Source organism: Panthera onca, chromosome C2, assembly GCF_046562875.1.
Source record: "Panthera onca isolate mPanOnc1 chromosome C2, mPanOnc1 haplotype 2, whole genome shotgun sequence".
NCBI classification, from domain to species: domain Eukaryota; kingdom Metazoa; phylum Chordata; class Mammalia; order Carnivora; family Felidae; genus Panthera; species Panthera onca.
The window spans coordinates 67,004,474-67,029,097 of NC_138347.1; the positions used below are offsets into that span (position 1 = coordinate 67,004,474).

The 24,624-nt window shown below is 36.0% G+C and overlaps 1 protein-coding gene across 10 annotated transcripts in view; it reads left to right on the forward strand.

The window, feature by feature from the left end:
* The window catches only part of STXBP5L (syntaxin binding protein 5L), a 380,897-nt gene that overhangs the window by 337,798 nt on the left and 18,475 nt on the right, over positions 1-24,624 (forward strand). For all 10 annotated transcript variants that reach the window (XM_060639858.3, XM_060639856.3, XM_060639862.3 and 7 more), the window contains 2 exons: positions 15,741-15,911; positions 18,008-18,247. In XM_060639858.3, coding sequence (XP_060495841.3) covers positions 15,741-15,911; positions 18,008-18,247 — 411 coding nt within the window. The remainder of the gene's footprint in view (positions 1-15,740; positions 15,912-18,007; positions 18,248-24,624) is intronic.

Below are 24,624 nucleotides of genomic sequence, written 5' to 3' on the forward strand. Positions count from 1 at the left end.
CAAATAGTAAAAGATTGAAAGCCTAATAAGAAAATCGTTAAATCAATTATTATATAGCCCTAAAATGGAAAATTTGTCCCTATATAAACCATTATTCTATATTTACAAACAATTACATAGATCTATATAGAATGGTCGCCAGGACACTGTGAAATTTAAAAACAAAAAAAAAAGGTACAAAATATTGTTAATGTGCTTCCACTTCCAACGAAAAAATGTTTAGACTAATTGTGGAAGAATACTCAAAGAAAATGTTAACATTCTTTGTCTAAATGAAGGTGGAACTCTGAGGGAATTTTGAGCTTACATTTTAAAATTAAAAGTTATTTTAGAAGAAAAAATAAATTGAAGGTATAAGCTATAATACCCAGGGAACCCTGTTAGAACATTGCATAATATATAAAGTAGTAAAAGTCTTAATTTTCTTAACCAAATAATTTTAACTCAATATATTGAGATTTACCCCTCAAAAGCAGTTTCAACTTATTATAGGTTTTTATGTATGATTTAGAAAACACATACTGTATGTACAGCTCATTGTGAAAGATTCAGACACAAAAGCATTAAGAAAAAGTGATTATTGATTTGCAAGCCCATTAAATGAAGTTTAGATTTTGAAGAACTGACTCACTGAATATAAAACACAAACAGGTATGTCAAACGAAAAGTCCACAAGCTTTTCAAGGTTAAGGTAAATTTGTTCATATAGTGGGAGTGGGAGGCATTTTGCCCATATTATTATTATAGTCATTAACATCAGTATTGCAAAAATCAGGGGTTAAAATTTTTTGTTAAGAAACATTAGAAAAAAGTAACCTAGCAACTCAAGATTTCATCTTTTTGGAGATGACAGCTAGATTAACTTTTTTCTTTTTAATTTATCTCAGAATACACTGTGTTTTTTTTTTTTTTTTTTCTCTTCCCACTCTTATGTGGGACTTGATATGGCTCAGGGCAAGGTATCAGTTTGCTTCTTCAGCATCAATCAGGATATAAGGGCATTTTAATGTTAAAATCTATTGTTATTTTGAGTTCTGGTCCAAGATGGCAATATAGGAGGCTGATGAATTCTTCTCCTTCCATGGACTCCACAGATCTACAACTACACATGCAGCAATTCCCTCTGAAGGAAATCCAGACTACCTGAGTGACTCCTACACATTGGATGAATGAGAAAATACCCATGTAGAAATGCAACTTTGCACACTCTCAATTAATGAGAGCCACTAAGAAAAACAAAAAACAAAACCTCTTGGACAACCACAAAGGATTCAGAAATCACCAAGAGCTTGGGCCAGGGTGAATCATAAGATTCATATGCTATATAAGACCAGTCCTTCAAATCCGGGAGAGGTGGCTATTTTATCTATAGTGTAGAAACCAACATAGAGTCAAGGAAAATAAAGAAACAGAGGAATATATTCCAAACAAATAAAGATAAAACTCCAGAGACAGATCTAATGAAATGAAGGTAAGTGACTTACCTGATAGAGTTCAAAATAATGGTAATAAAGATGCTCACCAAGGTCAGGAAAGAAATGCATGAACAAAATGAGAATTTAAACAAAGAGGCAAAATACATAAAAAGGTAGCAAACTTTCAGAAATCACATACCTGAAGAATACAATAATTGCACAGGAAAAATTAATAGAGAGGTTCAACAACAGACTGAACTGGAAGGAAGGATCAGTGGATTTGAAGGAAAGCAGATTCCATCCAATCAGAGAAGAAAAGGAAAAAAGAATGAACAAGAGTCAAGATAACTTAAGGTACGAATGGGACAACATCCAGTGGAACAATATTCACATTATAAGGACCTGAGAAGAAGAAGCATGAAAGGAAAAAAAAATTTGAAGAAATAAGGTCTGAGAAATTCTCTAATCCGGGAAATGATAAAGACATCCAGATCCAGGAAAACTAGAAACTATGAAATAAGATAAATCTAAAGAGACCAATACCAAGACACATAATTGTCAAAGGCAAGGAAGAATTTTAAAAACAAGAGAAAAACATTTGTTACATACCAGGAAATCCCCATAAGAGAACTGGCAGAGTTTCAACAGAAAATCCGCAGACCAGAATGGAGTGAAATGCTATATTCAAAGTGCTGAAAGAAAAAAAACCCTGCCAACTAAGAATGTTCTACACAGGAAAATTGTCCTTCAGAATTGAAGTAGAAATAAAGAGTTTTCTGGACAATCAAAAGCTGAAGGAGTTTATCACCACTATATTGACCTTTCCAAAATTGTTAAAGGGACTTGAAACAAAACAGTGCTAATTAGTAACAGGAAAACATATAAAAGTATAAATCTCACTGGTAAAGATAAATATATAATAAAATTCAGTACAATAAAATGTAATGGGGGTGAATAAATCACTTATAAATCTAGTATGAAAGCTAAAACACAAAAGTTGTAAAAACTATAACAACAATAATTTGCTAATAGATATGAAATAAGAATAAACTATGACATCAAATACAAAATGTGGGAAGGAGAATAAAAATGTAGAGCTTTAGAATACATTTGAACTAGTTATTATCAACTTAAAATAGACCATTATAAATCTGTTTGTACACCTAAAACTAATACAATATTTTATGTTCAAAAAGAATACAAGTTTTAAGCAACTTAAATAACATTTTATAGATTCATTGTAACCACAAAGCAAAAACCTATAGTGAATACATGTAAGAGAAAGAATCTAAGTATACCACAAGAAAAGCAACAAATAACAAAAAAAAAAAAAAAGAGAAGGAACAAAGCAATTATAAAACCACCAAAAGCAATCAACAAAAAGGCAATGAATCCATACCTATCAATAGTTACCTTAAATGTAAGTAGACTAAATTCTCCAATAAAAAGCCAGAGTGGCTGAATGGATTTAACAAAAAACAACAAGGTGTAATTATATACTGTCTACAAGAGATTCACTTTAATTTTAAGAACACGTCAGACTGAAAGTGAAGGGATGGAAAAAGATATTCCATGCAAATGGTAAACAAAAGAGAGCCAAGGTAGCCATACTTATAATAGGTAAAATATCAAAAAAGAAAATTAAAAATATCTTGAGACAAATGAAAATCAAAATACAACATACCAAAATCTATGGGATACAGCCAAAGCAATAGTAAAAAGGGAAGCTTATAGTGATAAACACACATAAAGAAAAAAGAAGGATTTTTAAAATTTTTATTTATTTAAATTCAAGTTAGTTTGTATACAGTGTAGTATTGGTTTCAGGGATAGAAGCCAGTGATTCATCACTTAAATATAACACCCAGTGCTCATCCCAACAAGTGTGTTCCTTAAACCTCATCACCCGTTTAACCCATCCCCCCCACCTCCCCTCCAGCAACCCTCAGTTTGTTCTCTGTATTAAACAGTCTCCTATGGTTTGACACCCTCTCTATTTTTATCTTATTTTTCCTTCCCTTTCCTTACGTTTATCTGTTCTATTTCTTAAAGTTCCACATATAAGTGAAATCATATGGTATTTTTCTTTCTCTGACTTATTTCGCTTAGCATAATATACTCTAGTTCCATCCACATTGTTGCAAATGGCAAGATTTCATTCTTTTTGATCACTGAATAATATTCCTATGTGTGTGTGTGTGTGTGTGTGTGTGTGTGTGTGTGTGTGTGTATCCTTTCTATCCAATCATCAGTTGATGGACATTTGGTCTCTTTCCATAATTTGGCTATTGTTGATAGTGCTGCTGTAAACATTGGGGTGCATGTACACGTTCAAATCAGCATTTTTGTATCCTTTGGAAAAATACCTAGTAATGCAATTATTGGATCATAGCATAGTTCTATTTTTAGTATTTTGAGGAACCTCCATACTATTTTTTTTCCAGAGTGATAACACCTGTTTGCATTCCCACCAATAGTGCAAAAGTGTTCCTCTTTCTATGCATCCTCACCAACATGTATTGTGTCCTGAGTTGTTAAGTTTAGCCATTCTGACAGGTGTGAGGTGGTCTCTCATTGTGGTTTTGTTTTGTATTTTCCTGATGATAAGTGATATTGAGCATCTTTTCATGAGTCTGTTAGCCATCTGTAGGTATTCTTTGGAAAAGTGTCTATTCATGTCTTCTGCCCATTTCTTCTCTGAATTGTTTTTTGGGTGTCGAGTTTGATAAGTTCTTTATAGATTTTGGGTACTAACACTTTATCTGATATGTCATTTGCAAATATCTTCTCCCATTCTATCCATTGCCTTTTAGTTTTGTTGATTGTTTATTTCACTGTGCAGAAGTTTATATCTTGATGAGGTTCAATAGTTCATGTTTGCTTTCATTTCCCTAGACTCCAGAGACAGGTCTAGTAAGAAGTTGCTGCAGGCGAAGTCAAAGAGGTTACTGTTTTCTCCTCTAGGATTTTGATGGTTTCCTGTCTTACATTTAGGTCTTTCATCCATTTTGAATTTATTTTTGTGTATGGTATAGAGGGTGGTCCACTTTCATTCTTCTGCATGTCTCTGTCCAGTTTTCCCAGCACCATTTGCTCAAGAGACTATCTTCCACTGGATACTCTTTCCTGCTTTGTTGAAGATTAATTGGCCATCGATTTGTGGGTCCATCTCTGTGTACTCTATTCTGTTCCATTGACCTATGTGTCTGTTTCTGTGCCAGTACCACACAGTCTTGATGATTATAGCTTTGTAATACAGCTTGAAGTCTGGAATTGTGATGCTTCCAGCCTTGGTTTTCTTTTCAAACATTATTTTGGCTATCTGGGATCTTTTCTGGTTCCATACAAATTTCAAGATTGTTTGTTCTAGCTCTGTGAAGAATGCTCATGTTATTTTGATAGGGATTGCACTGAATGTGTAGATTGCTTTGAGTAGTATTGGCATTTTAACAATATTTGTTCTTCTAATCCACAAAAGTAGAATGTTTTTCCATTTCTTCGGCTCTTCTTCAATTTCTTTCATAAGCTTTCTATAGTTTTCAGCATACAGATCTTTTACCTCTTTGGTGAGGTTTATTCCTAGGTATCTTATGGTTTTTGGTGTGATTGTAAATGGTATAAATTCCTTGATTTCTCTTTCTGCTGCTTTATTATTGGTATATACAAATACAACTGATTTATGTACATTGATTTTATATCCTCCAACTTTCCTAAATTCATGTATCAGTTCTAGCACTTTTGGTGGACTCTTTTGGGTTTTCCACATAGAATATCATGTCAGCTGCAAAGAGTGAAAGGTCGACTACTTTGCCAATTTTTATGCCTTTTATTTCTTTTTGTTGTCTGATTGCTGAGGCTAGGACTTCCAGTACTATGTTGAACAACAATGGTGAGAGTAGACATCCCTGTTGTGACCCTAACCTTAGGGGGAAAGCTCTTAGTTTTTCCCCACTGAGGATGATATTAGCTGCAGGCCTTTCATATATGGCTTTTATGATGTTGAGGTATGTTCCTTCTATCCTGACTTTCTTGAGGGTTTTTATCAAAAAAGGATGCTTTATTTTCTCAAATGCTTTTTCTACATCTATTCAAAGGATTATATGGTTCTTATCCTTTCTTTTATTAATGTGGTGTATCATGTTGATTGATTTGCAAATATTGAACCAGACCTGCAGCCCAGGAATAAATCCCACTTGATCATGGTGAATAATTCTTTTAGTGTACTATTGAATTCAATTTGCTAGTAACTTGTTGAGAATTTTTACATCCAGTTTCATCAGGGATACTGGTCTGTAATTCTTTTTAGAGGGGTCTTTGTCTGGTTTTGGAAACAAGGTAATACTAGCTTCATAGGATGAGTTTGGATGTTTTCCTACCATTTTATTTTTTGGAACAGTTTGAGAAGCAGAGGTATTAACTCTTTAAATGTCTGGTAGAATTCCTCTGGGAAGTTATCTGGCCCAGGACTCAGAGTCAGTCTTGCCCCAATTAATAAACAGTTGCCAGGCAAGGAAGGACAGGGTTTGGTGTAAGCAGCTCCCCCCTCTACTAGGGGCTGCTGTGTTGCTCTCTGAAATCCCACTATGTTGGTGTTGGGTGGGAAAATGGTGCCATCCCAATATCTCACCCCTGGACCAACCTCCACTATTCAAGCATCCCTTACAGAATAGCAAGGGCAGTCAGCTTGCTCTGCACCACAACCTTCTATGCCTTCTCCTTGGCACATGGCTGGGATTCAAACCCAACATCTTAAAGGACCCAGCATGGCATGGATCTACTCCCCTCCTCCAGAGTAGAGTCTCTCCACCCTGCTGATGGAAGGCCTTTGGCTGGCACCTGAGGGTCTTTTTTTCTTGGGGAGGCAATAAACCCTCTTCCAAAAGTACTCCAGAAAGAGGACTGTTCTCTTCCAGTGCACCCGGAGATGTCTACACCATGCTATGTATGTGATGGCCAGCTCCCTCCTCCCTAGGAACACGTATCCCACCACTCTGGAGAAAGTCACACACTTGCAAGACCTCAGAATTTGAGCTCCAAAAGCTGTTTGCAAAGGAGAACTGGGATACTCTGTACTTCTTGTTCCCCAGTCTATGGTCCAGAGAGGTTTTCCTCTTGTGCTAACTTGATGCCACACTTTTTCAACCCTTCTCATTTTCTTTCCCTTTTGTCTCTCCACAGAAAGAGTTCCCTCCCCTCTGCAGCTCTGCTGTTTTTCTCTCCCCCAATTCATATCCATGCACCTCCAGCCTGCCAAGCTTCTCCCCCCAACTGTGGAAATCCTTCTGACACTCCACAGATCTATTTCCTGGGTGTTCCAAGTAATCTGACCTCAATACAGCTGTGTTTAAAAGGCAAAGAAAGCCCAGGGCCCCCCTACTTCTCTGCTATCGTAACTCCTCCTAAGAATTTTTTTTAGATTTTTTTTCTTTAAGTTTTTATTTGAATTCCAGTTAACTTACAGTGTAACATTAGTTTCAGATGTAGAATCTAGTGATTCATCACTTACAGACAACACCCAGTACTCACTCATCACATGTGCCCTCCTTAATACCCATCACCCTTTTAACCCAACCCCTGCCCACCTCTCCTCCTGTAATCCTCAGTTTGTTCTCTATAGTTAAGAGTTTGTTTTCTGGTTTGTCTCTCTCCCCCCTCACCCAAGTTCATCTGTTTTGTTTCTTAAATTTCACATACGAATGAAATCATATGGTATTTTCTTTCTCTGACTTATTTCACTTAGCATAATACATTCTAGCTCCGTCCATGTCATTGCAAATGGCAAGATTTCATTCCTTTAATGGCTGAGTGATACTCCATTATATATATGTACATACCACCTCTTCTTTTTTCTTAATTTTTTAAATGTATGTTTATTTTTGAGACAGAACATGATCAGGGGAGGGGCAGAGAGAGAGGGAGACACAAACTGAAGCAGACTCTGGGCTCTGAGTTGTCAGCACAGAGCCCAACATGGGGCTCAAACTCAGGAACTACAAGATCATGACCTGAGCCGAAGTTGGATGCTTAACCAACTGAGCCACCCAGGCGCCCTAACCATACCACCTCCTCTTTTCCATTCATCACTCAGAGGACTGGACATTTGGACTCTTTCCATAATTTGGCTATTGTCAACAATGCTGCTTTAAACATTGGTATACAAGGGGTACCTGGGTGGCTCAGCTGGTTAAGCATCCAACTTCAGCTCAGGTCGTGATCTCACAGTTCGTGGGTTCGAGCCCCGCATCAGGCTCTGTGCTGACAGCTCAGAGACTGGAGCCTGCTTTGGATTCTGTGTCTCCCATTCTCTCTACCCCTCCCCTGCTCTCTCTCTCTCTCTCTCTTAAAAATAAACATTAAACAAAATTAAACATTAAAAAAAATTAAACATTGATGCACATGTATCCATTCCAATTAGTATTTTCGTATCCTTTGAGTAAATACCTAATAGTGCAATTGGTGAATACTAGAGTAGTTCTATTCTTAATTTTGGGGGAGCCTCCATACCGCTTTCCAAAGTGGCTGCACCAGTTTGTATTCTCACCAACAGTGGAAGAGGGTTCCCATTTCTTCACATCCTTTCTAACATCTTTTGTTTCCTGTGCTATTAATTTTAGCCATTCTGACAGGTGCGAGAGGATATCTCATTGCAGTTTTGATTTGTACTTCCCTCATAATGAGTGATGTTGAGCATCTTTTCAGGTGTCTGTTAGCCAGCTCGAGGTCTTCTTTGGAAAAATATCTATTCTTGTCTCCTGCCCATTTTTTAACTGGATTATTTTTTGAATGTTGAGTTTGATAAGTTCTTTATAGATTTTGGGTATTAACCCTTTATCAGATATATCATTTGCTCTCCCATTCCAATATATTCTCCCGTTCCAAAGGTTGCCTCCCAGTTTAGTTGAATGTTTCCTTCACTAAACAGAAGGTTTTTATCTTGATGAAGTCCCAATAATTTATTTTTGCTTTTGTTTCCCTTGCCTAAGGGGACATATCTAGTAAGAAGTTGCTGTGGCTGATATCAAAGGAGTTACTATCTGTGTTCTCTAGGATTTTGATGGTTTTGTGTCTCACAGGCTAAACAGCCAGTGTCCTGGTTAGTGGCCTTTAGCAGGTATCTCTACACCTATGCTGAGGGGTGGGAGGAGGAAATGGGGCTGGCTGGTTATTTTACCCCCAGAGAGGCAATGCCTCCTTTCACAGATGTGCTCCACAGGGAAGGAACAGGCTCTCCCTGTGCCCCTTAGGTGATCCTCACATCATGCAATCTGCCCTGGAGTTGTTTTCCTGCCTTTGCTCCAGGAATAGGGCAGCATCCTCAGGTCTCTATCCCAGAGAAGCCCACAGACCTCTAAAACTCCAGTCTTTCAGCCCCCTGGTTGCAAAATTTCACAAAATTCAGCCCCATTCATTTTCACAGCCAATGGCTTTGGGAAATTGTTCTCCTCATACTTATCCCTGTGCACTCTACTCTCTCTTGGCTTTCTCTGCAACCAGGACTCCTTCCTGTCCACAGCACCCATGTTCCATTTCTCCCCCAAACCTGGTCTCAGCACTTCCTACCTTCCTCAATAGTGGCCTCTTCTCTCCCTCTAGTTGTGCAGTTTATTCTGTCAGTTCTCAGACCAATTTGAGTATTCAGAATGATTTGACAGTTATCCAGCTCTGTTCAAGTGATGAGACAAGCCTGGGATCCTCCTTCTACACTGCCAACTTAGCTCCTTCACAAGAAAACAAAAAAGATCTCAAACAAAACAACCTACCTTTCTACCTCAAGGAACTAGAAAAAGGACAAATGAAACCCAAAATTAGTGGAAGAAAGTAAACAAAGATCAGAGCAGAAATAAATGAAATAGAGACTAACAACACAAATCAAAAAGATCAAGGAAACTAAGAGCTGATTTTTTAAAAAGGAGAAACAAAATAGACAAACCTTTAGCCAGATTCACCAAGACTGAAAATCACAAGTGAAAGAGACATTATAACTGATGCCACAGAAACACAAAGGATCATGACCACTATTAACAATTGAATGCCAAAAGATTGGAGATTCTAGAAGCAGATAAATTTCTAGAAAAATACAACCTACCAAGACAATCATGAAGAACTAGAAAATCAAACAGACCAATTACTAGCAAGGAGATTGAGTCACTAATTTAAAACCTCCCAACAAATAAAAGTTTAGGACCAGATGGCTCCACTGCTGAGTTCTACTAAACATTTAAAGAATTAATACAATCCTTTTCAAATTCTTCCAAAAAATCAGAGTAGGGAAAATTTCCTAACTCATTTTTTCAAGGACACTACAAGAAAAGAAAGTTATAGGCCAATATTTCTGCTAAACATAAATGTAAAACTCCTCAACAAAATATTAGCAAGCCAAATTCAATAGTACATTGAAAGGATCTTATGATCAAGGGTAATATTCAAGTCAATGTGATTCATCATAATAGCCAAATGAAAAATAAAAATCCATCATCTCAATAGATGAAGAAAAAGCATTTGACAAAACTCACTATCTGTTCATAACAAAAACTACAACCAAGTGGGAATAGAGGGAATGTGCCTCACATAATAAAGATCATATGTGACAAGGCACAGCTAACATCATATTCAATGGTGGAAAAGTGAAAGCTTTTACTCCAAGATCAGAAACAAGACAAGAAAGACCGCTGTCACCACTTTTATTCAACATAGTACTGAAATACTCTCCAGGGCATGAAAAATAAATAAAAGGCATCCAAATAAGAACACAAGAAGTAAAATTGTCTATCTGCAGAATATATATATATATATCCATAAGGTCTCCACCAAAAAAATACTAAAACTAATAAATTCAGCAAAGTTACAGAATAGAAAATCAACATATAAAGCTCAGCTGCATTTCTATACACTAGCAACAAACTATTAGAGAAATTTTAAAAATCCTATTTAGTTGTATCAAAAAGAATAAAATACTTAGGAATAAATTTAACCAAGGAGGTAAAAGATCTGTGCACTGAAAACTATAAGATATTAAGAATTAAAGACACAAATAAATGTAAAGATATTTCATACTCATGGGTTGCAAGAATTAATATTGTTAAAATGTCCATACTGCCCAAAGCAATTTATAGATTCAGTGAAATCCCCCTTAAAATTCCAATTACATTCTTCACCAAAATAGAATAATCCTAAAAATTTGCATAGAACCACTAACGACTCTAAATAGCCAAAGCTATCTTGAGAAGGAAGAGCAAAGAGGCATCACACTTTGTGATTTCAAACTATATTACAAAGCTATAGCAATCACAATAGTTTGGTATCAACACAAAAATAGACACAAATCAATGAAACAGGATAGAAAGCCCAGAAATACACACACACATACACACACACACACACACACACACACACACACACACACACAGACTCAATTAATTTACAACAAAGGAGCCAAGAATATACAATAAGGAAAGGATCATCTCTTCAATAAATGGTGCTAGAAAAACTGTACATCCACATGCAAAAGAATGAAACCAAACCACTATCTTACACCATGCACAAAAATCAACTCAAAATGGATTAAAGACTTGAACACAGACCTTTAACAATACAACTCCAAGAAGAAAACAGAGATGGTAAGCTCCTTGACATTGGTTTTGGCATTTTTTTATTTGAAACCAAAAACAAAGAAAATATATGCAAAATTAAGCAAAAATATGATGTAGTGAGACTACATAAAAATAAAAAGCTTCTGTATAGTAAAGGAAACCACCAACAAAATGAAAAGGCAATCTACTGAATGGGAGAAAGTGTTTGTAAAGTATATAACTGATAAAAGGTTAATATCCAAAATATATAAAGGATTCATATAACTTAATAGCAAAAAAACTCAGATTAAAAAAATGGGCAGAGGTGGGTGCCTGCCTGGCTCAGTCAATAGTGCATGCAACTCTTGATCTAGGGGTTGTGAGTCCAAGCCCCATGGTGGATGTAGAGCCTACTTTAAAAAAAAAAAACATGGGCAGAGGAACTGAATAGACACTTTTCCAAAGACAACATATAAATGGCCAATAGGTACATGAAAAGGTGCTTAACATCACTAATCATAAGAGAAATGCAAATCAAAACCACAACGAGGTATCACCTCATACCTGCTATGGTATGTATCATCAAAAAGAATTAACAAGTGTGTTAAGAGTGTGGAGAAAAGGGAACCCTGTGTAGTGTTGGTAGGAATGTAAATTGGTGCAGTCACTATGGAAAACAGTATGGAGGTGTGTAATCACATTCCTGAAGACTCTAAGCCAATGGTGGGTGACAACCCAGCAAGACCAAAGGAATGACCCAGAAACAGTGATCGAGATCTAGGTTTATTGGGGGCACTTACATACAGGGAGCCCAGGAGTGGCCAAATGAACAAAGCATCTGCTGCTGGAAACTAAACACAGCAAAGTTTTATAGTGTAGCAATTATCCTAGGAATTCTCTGTAGCTTTGCCTTTCCTTGCACAGCAAATGTTCCAATGATATCAGAACCCACCACCTGGACATTTGCATTATCAAGGTGATACTCCAAGTTGGCCAGCCTAGAGCCCCTGGCCTGGAATGCTGAACAACATGTTTTCTACATATCTTACTTATGGGAAATAACAGAGAAGACGGGATCTATACATTCTCAAGATAAAGATTAACAGCAGCATTAGGGTGTGCTTGTGCAAACCAGCCCTGGCCCTTAACACACAGGAGGTTCCTCAAAAATTAAAAATAGAACCACCATATAATCCAACAATCTCACTTCTGGGTATACATCCAAAGGAAATGAAAACAGGGTATTGAAGGGCTGTCTGCAGTCCTATGTTCATTTCAGCATTATTCACAATAGCTAAGATAGGGAAACAACCTAAGGGCCTATAAATGCATGAATGGATAAAGAAGACATGGTATATATACACAATGGATATTATTGAGCCATGAAAAAGATGGAAATCCTGCCATTTGCAAAAACATGGATGGACCTTGAGGGTATTACATGAAGTGAAATAAGCCAGGCAAAGACAAATACTGCATGGTATATCACTTATATGATGAATATTTTTTTAAAAAAGTTATAGAAACAGTAGAAAAGTGGTAACCAGTAGCTGAGGGTAGGGAAAATAGGGAAGGGTTTGTAAAAGGGTATAAACTTTCAGCTATAAGATGAGTAAGTTCTGAGAATCTAATGTAAAACATGATGACATGACAACGATGACTATCATTGACAACCCAGTAATGTATAATTGAAATTTGCTAAGGGAGAACTTAATGTTCCACAAAAAATAAATAAAGTGATGGGCATGTTAATTAGATAGTGGGAATACATTCCCAGTTTGTATATATATCAGATAATGATGTACAATTTATTATTTTTTTAATGTCTACTTTTGAGAGAGAGAGAAAGACAGAGTGTGAGTGGGGGAGGGGCAGAGAGAAGAGGAGACACAGAATCCAAAGCAGGCTCCAGTCTCTGAGCTGTCAGCACAGAGCCTGACACGAGGCTCGAACTCATGAACTGTGAGATCATGACCTGAGCCAAAGTCAGATGCTTAACCAAAAGAGCCACCCAGGCACCCCTTGATGTATACTTTAAATGTTACAATTTTATATGTCAGTTTTACCTCAATGAAGCTGACATTTTAATAATAGTTATTTCAAGTTAAAGCATTCTATTCATCACCGACAAAGCCTAAGGCAATGGTTTCAGTAAGAAATTATTTTCCCTAAAACTGTAAAGTTAGTTTTAAACATCCACTTAAATGAACAAATTATAAGTTAAACTTTAAAAAACAAATGGTTAATTATTGAGAAATAAAGAGGAAGAAGCTCTTTGAAACTTTGCATTTCAGAGACTAACCATTAAACTCAAGGCATATAAACCTTTGCTCATTCAAAGCATTTTTAACTTTGACAACAAAAATATAGCCATGAAAATTTTGCTATAGAAGAATCAAATTAAAACTGGAGATAAAAATTAAGCTCATCAAGGGGAAGACTAAGATTCTGTTCATCCAGGTTTTCAGCTTAAAATTCTTCAGAAAAAATATTCTAAAAATAAGAGCTTAAAAACCTCAAAAAAAAAAGTCAGCAAAAAAGTAGAGAATGTTGACAGTCAAAAAACACTAAAATAAGACAAATTAAAAATGACATAAACCTTAGTTTTGGGATTATGATGGCAGAGATGTCCTGCTGAACCAGGCCAGCAATAGCACAGCTCCTAGCATGTAGCTCCAGAATCGTCAATGCTGAGTCACTGACTTTTTTTTTTTTTTTTTTTTTTTTTTAAGTAAAACATTAACTCCTGTGTGGTTGGACATTGTTTGGGGCTGCAAGCTTCTGAGTACACCTCATAGTTTCTCTCTGAGCTTCCGAACTTCCTAATATCCTTTAATAAATTCCTTTCCTGCTAAAACAAATTAATCAAGCGAACCAACATTAAGTCAATTAACAAAGCAACTTTTCCTCCAACCAACACATCGTGTCTGAGGAAGGGGCAACTCTTTCCAACAGATGTATGGCTTATTTTTGCAATTTATACCCCCAAAGTTGTCCTTTTTAATTCATTCTAGTTAGTGCCAGTGTTGTGTCAGATGTTGTTAGTGCCAGAAGTTGCTCTCAGTATTTTTGCTGTTTATAAGACTACATTTGATAGTGCAGGAGGGGTAGAGCTCTTGACTTCAGCTTCCCTACGGCTAACTCATCAAGGGATATTTCTGTCTTTCCATCTGGGAGATCTGGGATTTCTGAAATCTGTGTTAATATGGAAGATGACTGGCCCCAAAAGACTTGGATCTCAATACGCATTACACAGGCTGCTCCTAAACCCTACTATATGTGTCTTCAAAACTATCCCTTACCAAAATATTTTAAAGTGGCCCTGTGGCCCAGTTTTTAAGTATATACACAGTAAGTGAGAAAATCTGGATCCAAATTCTGCCCCCATGAATACTATTTATATATTATTAGATACTTTTCCAAAGTATCCAAACCCTTTTTTCTGAGCTTCAGTTTCCTCAGCTGCAAAATCAGGATAATAAAGGATCTACCCTGTAGGGCTGTTATTAACCTTAAATGGGTAGTGTTAGGGCACCTGGGTGGCTCAATCAGTTAAGCAGCCAACTCTTGATTTCTGCTCAGGTCATTGTGTCACAATCACTGGGCATGGAGCCTGCTTAAGATTCTCTCTCCGCCTCTCCCATTTTTCACACCCCCCCCCCTCAAAAAAATTAAATGGGTAATGTTTATATAGTGTCTGGCATTTAAATATTTGATAAATGTTAACTCTTCTTTTTGAAAATAGTAAAAGAAACACTAATGTATATAAATGGTAAGACCTAATTGTCATGCTTGCACTAGTTCAAGGATATCCAGAAAATGGACACTTTTCAAATTCTATAATACAGAAAAGCTATAATGGAGTGGACACTTAGTACCACATGGACATTAAACATGATTCTTCTCCATTTAACTCTATTATCCTTTGAATGTCCAAAGCACATTTTAAAATGTATTCTGAATATTGCAGAACTATGAGATGATGTTTCAAATATTATATATCAGGATTGAAAAAATAAGACCTATTTTTAGTGCTATTATTTACAGGTTTTTAAGTTCTATCACAACGGAGCTAAACTCATGAGCTCTAAGTAAATAGTACTATTTGTCTGGAATGAGAATGACAATAATAATTTTTGTTCAGAATTTACCATGTACTAAGAAGTGTTCTGGCATGTGACATGAATTATCGCAAAATATCCGTGAAGTAGATAATATTCCCAACTTACAGAAAAGGAGATTAAAGTATGGAGGACTACAATAATTTGTATATTTTGTAAATGGTAGAATTAGGATTTGAGCCCAGGCAGTCTGGCTTAAGAGTCATTATTCTTAAGTACCATTTTCAACTGCACAGTAAGATACTTCCATTCTATATTTTAAACTCCAAGCACTTGAGTTGCTTCCAAAACTTATATAAATAGGTGCGTATTTAAATTATGCAAAAGAAAGTTGAATACTATAACCTATTTTGTACTGCCATTAAATGATAAAATACTTAATGGAGACAATACATTTTAAACTATGTTAACAGTCAAATATTAAAAATGAACCTATGTTTAATAAAAATCGTATGAAGTTTTTGGCTAACTACTGAAAATGTGACTAACTCTTAAAATAGTGAGGACTTAGCCATCTTTGTATGTTTTGAAAAAAATGAATTATCACTCTTCATTTACTAATCTACACATTCAGATTCCTTTATATATGAAGATTTAATTATGGTATTTATGCTGCCTTCTTCCTCCTGGTACAGATCATGTAAACGGACACTGCACAAGTCCAACCTCTCAGAGTTGCAGTTCTGGAAAACGTCTGTCTAGTGCTGATGTTTCAAAAGTAAATCGCTGGGGTCCTGGAAGACCACCATTTCGGAAAGCACAATCAGCTGCTTGCATGGAAATTTCTTTACCAGTCACAGCAGAAGGTGAGTTAAACATACAAATTTTTGTGGATACAATTAAAATTTGATATACCATAATAATGGGAGCTAGAGGACAAGGGATGTAAATTACATGTAAAAGATATTTAAAACTATAGTCAGCTCTCAGCAATGAGTAACTGAGAGATTGCTCAAACTGTGGCCATGATTCCGAATCCATTCCTCGCTACACCTCCTTCTTCATCTCTAAAACCAGGATGGCTCTGCTTATTGGTAGACACCTTCTCTTGTACAAAGGGAGACCTATGCTTTAATTTGTTCTCAAGACCCCCAGCAACAGAGTTTCCTTCCATCTCAATGGTGAGCTTTTAGTGTCTCTATCTGTAGTTATTTAATGTCTTGCAACCCTAATTTCCTCAACTGTCAAGTGAATGTGACCAAGAAAAAGGCAAGATCTTAAGTTCTTAAGTTTGCAATCTTCATCTTCATATGTTTTTTAAACGATTAAGTGCTTATTAGTGGAATGAGTATTGGAGCAGGGATTAAAGTATAAGAGCTAGAAGGCCAGAAAGTTTTAGACAGGGAGGAAAAAAGGAATCTTCTAACTTAGTGGCTACTGTCTTGCTGACAACTTTAGGGAAAGATATGGAAAAAATAATCTTAGGAAGATTTTCTATGGTAATTCTAGTCTATAAAGTAATTTCCCATTTACCACCCCTCAATAAATTTGATAGTAATGACCTATATTATTATTCAAAAATTTTAATTTAAAAACTATTTTAATTATACCATACTAAATCTGGTTCATTGACATGCAAATAATGAATTTATCTCTCTCATAGGTGTCTGTGAGTAACAACCTTGAATGTTGATGCACTATGAATGAAAAAACTTTGAAAGCATTTTAGCTAGGATTTGTATAATAAAAGCAAAATGTAAAGGTTATAGAAATAGCACTCTTAATCACTGGCTTGAGAGTTGAGAATTTTGACTTTCAGACATTTCTGCCTCTAATTTGTACTGGATTCTGGGGAAATTGCTTAACTCTATATCTCGGTCTCTAAATCTATAAAGTTATATAGATTATATCCAAGCTCCCTCTCATCTCTAAATTCTATTACGAATAATTATTTTTACAAACTTGCTGAGGGATATAAGGGGGAAATTAGGAATACTATATTTGTCTTTCTAGAAAAAGGATAATCTAAGGAACTTATATTTAACTCTTTTTATAAAAATGAGTCACACTTGTACCTATAAAGGAAGGAGTGAATATGTAGAAAAAAAGGAATATGAGGAACTTGTATTCCAGAGCAATTATAAGAACAAAACCTGCCTCGAATTCCTTTAACTGAGGATGAGTTTATGCTTGTTGGAGTGTGCACATGTATGAGTGTTGATGAGCAGGAAAACTTGCAACTATCCTGCTTCCTGTAGGTGGGCTGAAGCCCCCTCAGAAAGATTACCATTAACAATGAGATGGCACGGTCTATAGCTTCTGATCTGGTCCTAGGAAAAGTTACAACTGGATTTGGATTCAAGGTAGGTAACCTGAAAGTAGTTCAGGGATACGACATTTGTTCTTTGGCCTTGGTAAATACTCCAATTTTTACAACTATAGTTACTCCAAATATAGCAAAACCAAAAATTGTGTTAGTTAGGGACATGTATTCACCACAGAACATTTGTGACCTTTCAGGTAAGTAGTCATAATTTTGTCCGTAAGAGGGAATTGCCAAGAAATCATTAGGAATATTTTCAATAATTGAGGTACAGAAGCATAATTAAAATGGTACCAGAAATTCTTGTAACCTTTACTACTTAGACTAAATATTTTTTCCCCAGATTAGAAAATTTCAACTAATAGAGGAGGTAATGTAGGGGAAAAAACATGGTGACCTGGAACTCTGGAGTCCCAAGTTCTGGTCCCAGCTCTGCCTAAGTTTATGATTTATACTTCTGGACTTCAGTCTCTTCATTATCAAAATAAGCTGGTGAATTGGACAAGCTGTCTTCCAGATCAGTTAACAAGGAACCAAATTCTACTTCCCTCTCATAATTTTGTTTTTCATGTATGAAGTCTGACTTTACTTCTTATAGAAATACACTAACTTAATTTTTGTTCTTCTAAACATCCATAGAAAGCCGAGAGAATTCCTATAATCGTTCTAGAAGTTCGAGCATCTCCAGTATTGATAAAGATTCTAAAGAAGCAATTACAGCACTATACTTCATGGAGTCTTTTGCTCGGAAAAATGACTCTACAGTCTCCCCTTGTTTGTTTGTTGGAACTAGTCTGGGAATGGTGTTAATCATCTCCCTGAACCTACCTTCAGCAGATGAGCAAAGATTTACAGAACCAGTCATGGTATTTCCAAGTGGTAAGAGTTCTTGTTTTATTCCTTAATTGCTATTTTTCACATTTTGACATAAGATAATGTATAACATTAATTTGTATTGATCTGGAAGACTATAAGTATTCTGTATGTTGGAAACTATTGAGAATTTCATAAATCATATACTATCCCAACATTTGTCATATAGCAACTTACCATTCATTAGGATAAAATAGTATAATCATTTCTATGGTAGTAAACTGTATAACTGTCCACCTAAACAATGCCTTGGGGAAAAAGTTTCTGAAAAGCACTAAGGAAAACCTTAATGCAAAAGTTAAAGTATTTAATGAAGTATTTCTCCAAAGTTCTAGGCCAGAGCAGAGCCTATATCATCCCTGACAAATTCAGAACAATTAAGCTAGAAGCACTACATAGCTTTCGAAAATCTTCAGTAAACTTTCCATCTTGTTTCAAAAGCATACCACACAATTTCTTTCCTTTTTATCCTAGTGCCTGAAAATTTTGACCTAAGTTATGAGTACTGTTGCTAAAGCATATGTTCTTCTTAAAGCAAAGTATCTTCTTCCTACTTGAATTATCTTTTTTTCTTTTCAAAGAGATGAATGTGATTCCTCACGCAATTCCTTTGAACATTTAAAATTTTGTTCTCAATAACTTTTGCTTTGTATTTCCTATGTATGATAAGAAATGTTTTTCAGACAGTTTTTAGGTAAAAAAATGAAAAAGGAATTTTATTAATATATAGGATAAGGAATTTTATTTTAAAAGAATAAATATATGTGGTATGCCATGTTAGAGAGAGTTTTGTTTTCTTTGTTAACTGGTGTACTAAATTCTTATAGATATTTACTTAATGTAGGTGGAATAGTCAGCTCTCTACTAGTCTGGCAAATTTAGATAAACGTATTTATGTGTATGTGTATGTGTTAAATAACAGAAGTTGATCTTCTCACACTTCTGGGGACTAGAGATCCAAGATTAAGGAGTCAACAGATTTGGTTTCTTCTGAGGCTTCTCTCTGTGGCTTGCAGATCACCAAAGGTGCCATGTGTTCACATGGCTGTCCTTCAGTGTGCATGTACCCCTAGTGTCTCCCTGTGTATGCTAACTTTTTCTTAGACAGACACCAGTTTGGATTAGGGGCCACCCTAACAACTTCCTCTTAATCGCTTCTTTAAAGGTTGTACCTTCTGAGGTACTGGGTTCTAGGCCTTCAACACATGAATTTGGTGGAGACACAATTCAGCCCATAAAATGCATTGTATTTTAAAAGTTAATCTGCTAGGATCACTGTATTTTAATTGTAAACATATTTCACGATGAGAAAACATCTTTTACTACATTCCTTATTTTAAGGAAATATGCACAATTCTCTTATATTGGTTGAGTTAAAGCCAGATTAGTGAGGTCACAATGAATTATTAAACATTAATTCAATCCACTATTTAACTCAATAAATCGTTATACATATTGGGCACCTAATATGTGCCAGGCATTCCTCACAAGTTTAAAGGTGAAAATTTATCTCTTGTGTACAAAAGTTTACAACCATAAGTGAAAGACAGTTTTTTAAGAGATATTCTAAAAAATGTGGTTTTCTATTTCACAAGCTTAGAAATAAACATTCTCTGGAACTGACTTAACAGATCTCTCAATATTGTAGGGAAGTCCTTTAGCATTCTTAGCAAACAGACATAGACTAAAAATGATGGCAAATTACAAAATAAGTATAGATTTAACTTAATAATGTGGTATCTAGTTAGTAAGTAGTTGCAAAGCTTTTCCTCATTTAAAGATATATAATGGGAACCTGTCTTCTCCAATTTTCTTCTATGTCATTATTCTTCTGTTCCTTCCAGACTTTAGTTAATATCAATACCAGCTCACCAATTGTAACAAATGTACCACATTAATACAAGATGTTAATAAAGGACAAAGGGGTCATATGGGAGCTCTCTGTACTACTTGCTCAATTTTCTGTAAACCTACAAGTGCTCTAAAAAAAAGTATTTTTTTAAAAAAGAGGTATACAATAGAGAAAACTATGAAGCTGGTTTCCAATGTGTTTTACAAATAACCATGGAAAAGAGAGAAAGCCTAATTAGAAGATCATAAGAGACTACTATGAACAATTATATGCAAATAAGCCAGACAACCTAAAAGAAATGGATAAATTCCTGGAAACATATAACATACCAAGACTGAATCATAAAGAAATAAAAAGTCTGAGCAGATCTATAACTACTAAGGAGATTGAATCAGTAATCAAAAACCTCTCAATAAAGAAAAGCCAACTCTTTTTTTAAGGAATCTTTTCACTTTAATTTACTGTGGTTGTCTTGACAGCAAATTCTATTCAATGATATGGAAATTTGAACTGTACTCAATCATTGAATTTTAGAGTGGAAAAGCACCTTAAGGTTATCCATTCCCTGTAGTTATGCCTTAGCCTGTATCAGAATCACTTGGAAGGTTTGTTACAACACAGATTATTGGTCCCCACCCTCAGAGTTTCTAATTAAACAGGTCCGGGGTGGGGTCTGAGGATTTGCATTTTTAACAAGCTTCCAGGTGATGCTGATTCTACAAATGCCACTTTACATAGGCTAGGATGGAAAAATCTACAATTCTTTACTCCTGTGCAGGGAAAAACACAGTGCTTCCTCCTTCTGTGTGTTTCTTCTGTGTGCCTCTTTCAAACTGCTTCCACACTCACAACACTTCTGACACCACATGTGGAGAGGTTTTTCCCCATAAGAAGCGGGTCTTTGCAACACCAGCTGAGTGTCCCACAGTTTAACTCAATCCTGACACTATCTGGAGATAATTGTCAGATTCCACAGGTTAAGAACTCATTCCCACAAAACTGCTCCCTCTCCTTCCTTTAGATGTCAATCACCAGTCTAGTTTGTCACCTGTGCTTCTGACACATTGGCTATAAATCTGAGGTTCCCACAACCCCCTCTTTGGGTTCATTCAATTAATTTGTTAGAGTGGCTTACAGAACTCAGGAAAACTGTTTACTTACCATTTACCAGTTTATTATGAAAGGATACAGATGAACATCCACGTGGAAGAGATGCGTGGGTAAGGTATGTGGAAAAGAACACAGAGTTTCCATACCCTCTCCAGGAGCGTCAGTCTCCCTGCACTAACACCTGTTCACAAACCCGGAAGCTCTTCAAAGCCCTTCCTTTTGGGTTTTTATGGAGGCTTCATTACTTAGGCATGATTGACTAAATCATTGATCATTGGTTGAATTCAATCTCCAGGCCCCTCCTCTCCGGAGATTGGGAAGGGATGGGACTAAAGGTACCAACCCTCTAAACACAGCTGGTTCCTCTGGCAACCAGCCCCTATCCTTGGGTAAGATCCAAAAGTCACCTCATTAACATAATAAAAGACACCTGTGTTTTTCTCCTCCTTGAGGAAATTCCAAAGGTTTTAGCAGCTCAGTGCCAGATACAGAATAAAGACCAAAATAAATGTTTATTATAAATCACAATATCACACATGCAAATTCAGCTTAATTACAATCCTGGTTAAATTTATTTCTCCCTGCTTATTTATATGCCTGTGCAGCTGACCATGGCTGGAGAAAAACATAACCACAATAAATAGTCTCATTTTGAAATAAATCACCAATAACTTCAAGTAGGTTCCTATGCTGCTGGGTAATATCCTCTCTTCCACACTCTCAAACAATCATATATTTTCTCCACTCTCCTCAAACCTCAAATACCTCCTCCACTATTTTCAATGTCAGCTAATGACCATGTGTCCTCTTTTACTGAGAAAATTGAAACAAGCAGATAACTTCAAACACCACATCTACCAACCTGTCTGCTTATATCTCCGTGGTCTCTGTATTCTCTCCTGTTATTATGACTAAACTGTGTAAGCTCCCAACGTGGCCAACTTCTCTACTTGTATACTCAAAGTCAATCCAGCAACTTTTCCTGTTTCCTTTATATAATTATATTTGCATTTATACCTAATTGTGTAATTATAGTGATAATAAATACTTATCTTTCTGCTAGATCAGCAAATAAACATGCTGTTCTTTCTCCCATTAAAGGAGAAAAACTTGGGGTGCTTGGCTGGCTCAGTCGGTACAGCATGCAACTCTTGATCTTGGGGTTGTGAGTTTGAGCCCCACAGTGGGTGTAGAGATTACTTAAAATCTAAAAGTAAGTGAGTAAATGAGTAAATAAAAGAGAGACACTCTGTCTTGAATCTATCCCTCTATAATGCTCCATTTCATTTCTTTTTCTTTAATGCAAAATCTTTGAAATGTTTTTTTATATTCACGATTTCCAATTTTATTCTTTCATTCTCTCTAGGCTCCATTCTAAACAAGCTTTCTCCCATACCAATCAATAAAAACCTTTGTCTGGTCACCACTGACCTCATGGCTCAATCCAATGGTCAGTTGTCAGGCCATGTATTACTTGACATATCAGCAACATATTACCAAGTTTACCGTTGTCCCTACCTTAAAAACACTTCACTTGGATTCCAGAACAGTATATTTGCCTACTTTTCCTCCTACCTTTGTAGCCATTCCTTCTCAGTCCACTTTACTGGTTCCTCCTCATTTCACTAGACTTAAAACATAAGAATGCCCAAAGACGGACTCAAACCTTTTCTGTTTTCTATTTACATTCGAGGACAAAATGACTTTAAACCTGCCTCATGACTTTAAATGCCATTGAAAATTTAATGGGCTATATATTTTTTATTTATAGTCTGGAATTGTCTCCAAATTTCTGACATAGATATCCAGTTACTTGACATCCACTTGGATTAATCGTCTCAAACTTACCATGTCCAAAATCGAGTTCCTGGTTTCCTATCCTTTCTCCCATATTCATTACCACATCTGTTCATGACAATTCCATCCTTCCAATTTCTCTCGTCAGTAACATTAGAATCATCCTGGACCACTGTTTCTTTCACACTCTGAATCTAATTTATTAGCAAATTCAGTTGGCTTGACTTTTATAGTATCCTCAGATTCTGACCATTGCTTACCACTTCTATTGTTACCACCTGATTGGAAGAAACTTTTATCCTTTCCTTGCCTTGATTTATTGTAGTAACCTCTTAACTGTTCTCCCTTTGGAATATGGCCAGCAGAAAGAGTGATCATGTTAAGTGAAAATTAGATTACATCACTCTATTCTCAGAATCTTCCTTATACCAAGTAAAAGTCTGAGTCTTTACTGTGTTCTACAAGATGCTTTATAACCTAGATCCATCTCTGATCTCTCTGATCTCATCATCTCTAAGTCTGCCCTTTGCTGCTCTAGAAAGTCAAGATCTGAAAAGAGTTTGAGATTCTACTTTATTTGCAAGCTGATAAAGTTAGGTTTCCAGTTTTATGAATGTTGATAGAAGATAAAAGACTCCTGGTTCAGAGATGAAAGATAATCAGATATCTGACCAGTAGTCAGTATATCAGCATTTTGTGCTGGTTTCCTGAGTCTTGATTCTCACAGTATGAAGCAAAGAAGCCTTCTCTTCTATATTAGTCTGCTCAAGACACCATAACAAAATACCACAGAGAGGGTGGCTTAAATAACAGAAATTTATTTTCTCACACTTCTGCAGACTGAAAATCCCAGACCAGTGTCCCAGCAGTGTTGGTATCTGGTGAGAGCTCTCTCTTTGAGTTGTAGAGAGCTGCCTGTACACTGTGTTCTCATAGTGTTTCTTCTGTGTCCAGAAAGAGTGAACAAACTCTGGTGTCTCTTGTTTTAAGGACACTAATTCTATCAGATCATGGCCCTACCCTATGGCCTCATTTAACCTTAGAGGCCCCATCTCCAAGTACATCCACACTGGGGGTTAAGTCTTCAACCTAAGAATTTGAGAGAGGGGAGAGGCAGAAACATTTAGTCCGTAACACCTTCTACTCTATTAAAATTTAATCATACCTTTCCCCTAGAGTTCTTATCTCCTTTCCTGCTTTATTTTTTTCCTTAGTATTTATCAGTGTCTAATATCTCATATATATACTTAGTTATCATATATGGTCTATCTCTATCATCTAAAATAAACTCTAGGAAAGTAGAGATTTATCTCTGTTTTATTCACTATTATATTCCCTAAAACAGAACCTAGAACACATAGTAAGTCCTCAATAAATATAAGTGAAGGTTGTAGTAGGGTAGGCTGCCATTGTGGAAAGCTGGAGTAAGGTATACTTCCAGCCAGTGAGACCTCCTTCAAGAGGAAAGTCCTAATTACTTGTGGGTGAATTATTTACCATAGACTGAACTGTGAAGATCTTATTATACAGGACCTTAAATTTAAGCTTACTTTGCAATGAAGTGTATTTCTGAAATAGTAGTGGCTTACAATTTGGACTTAGGTTTTTTTTTTTCTTTAAGTTA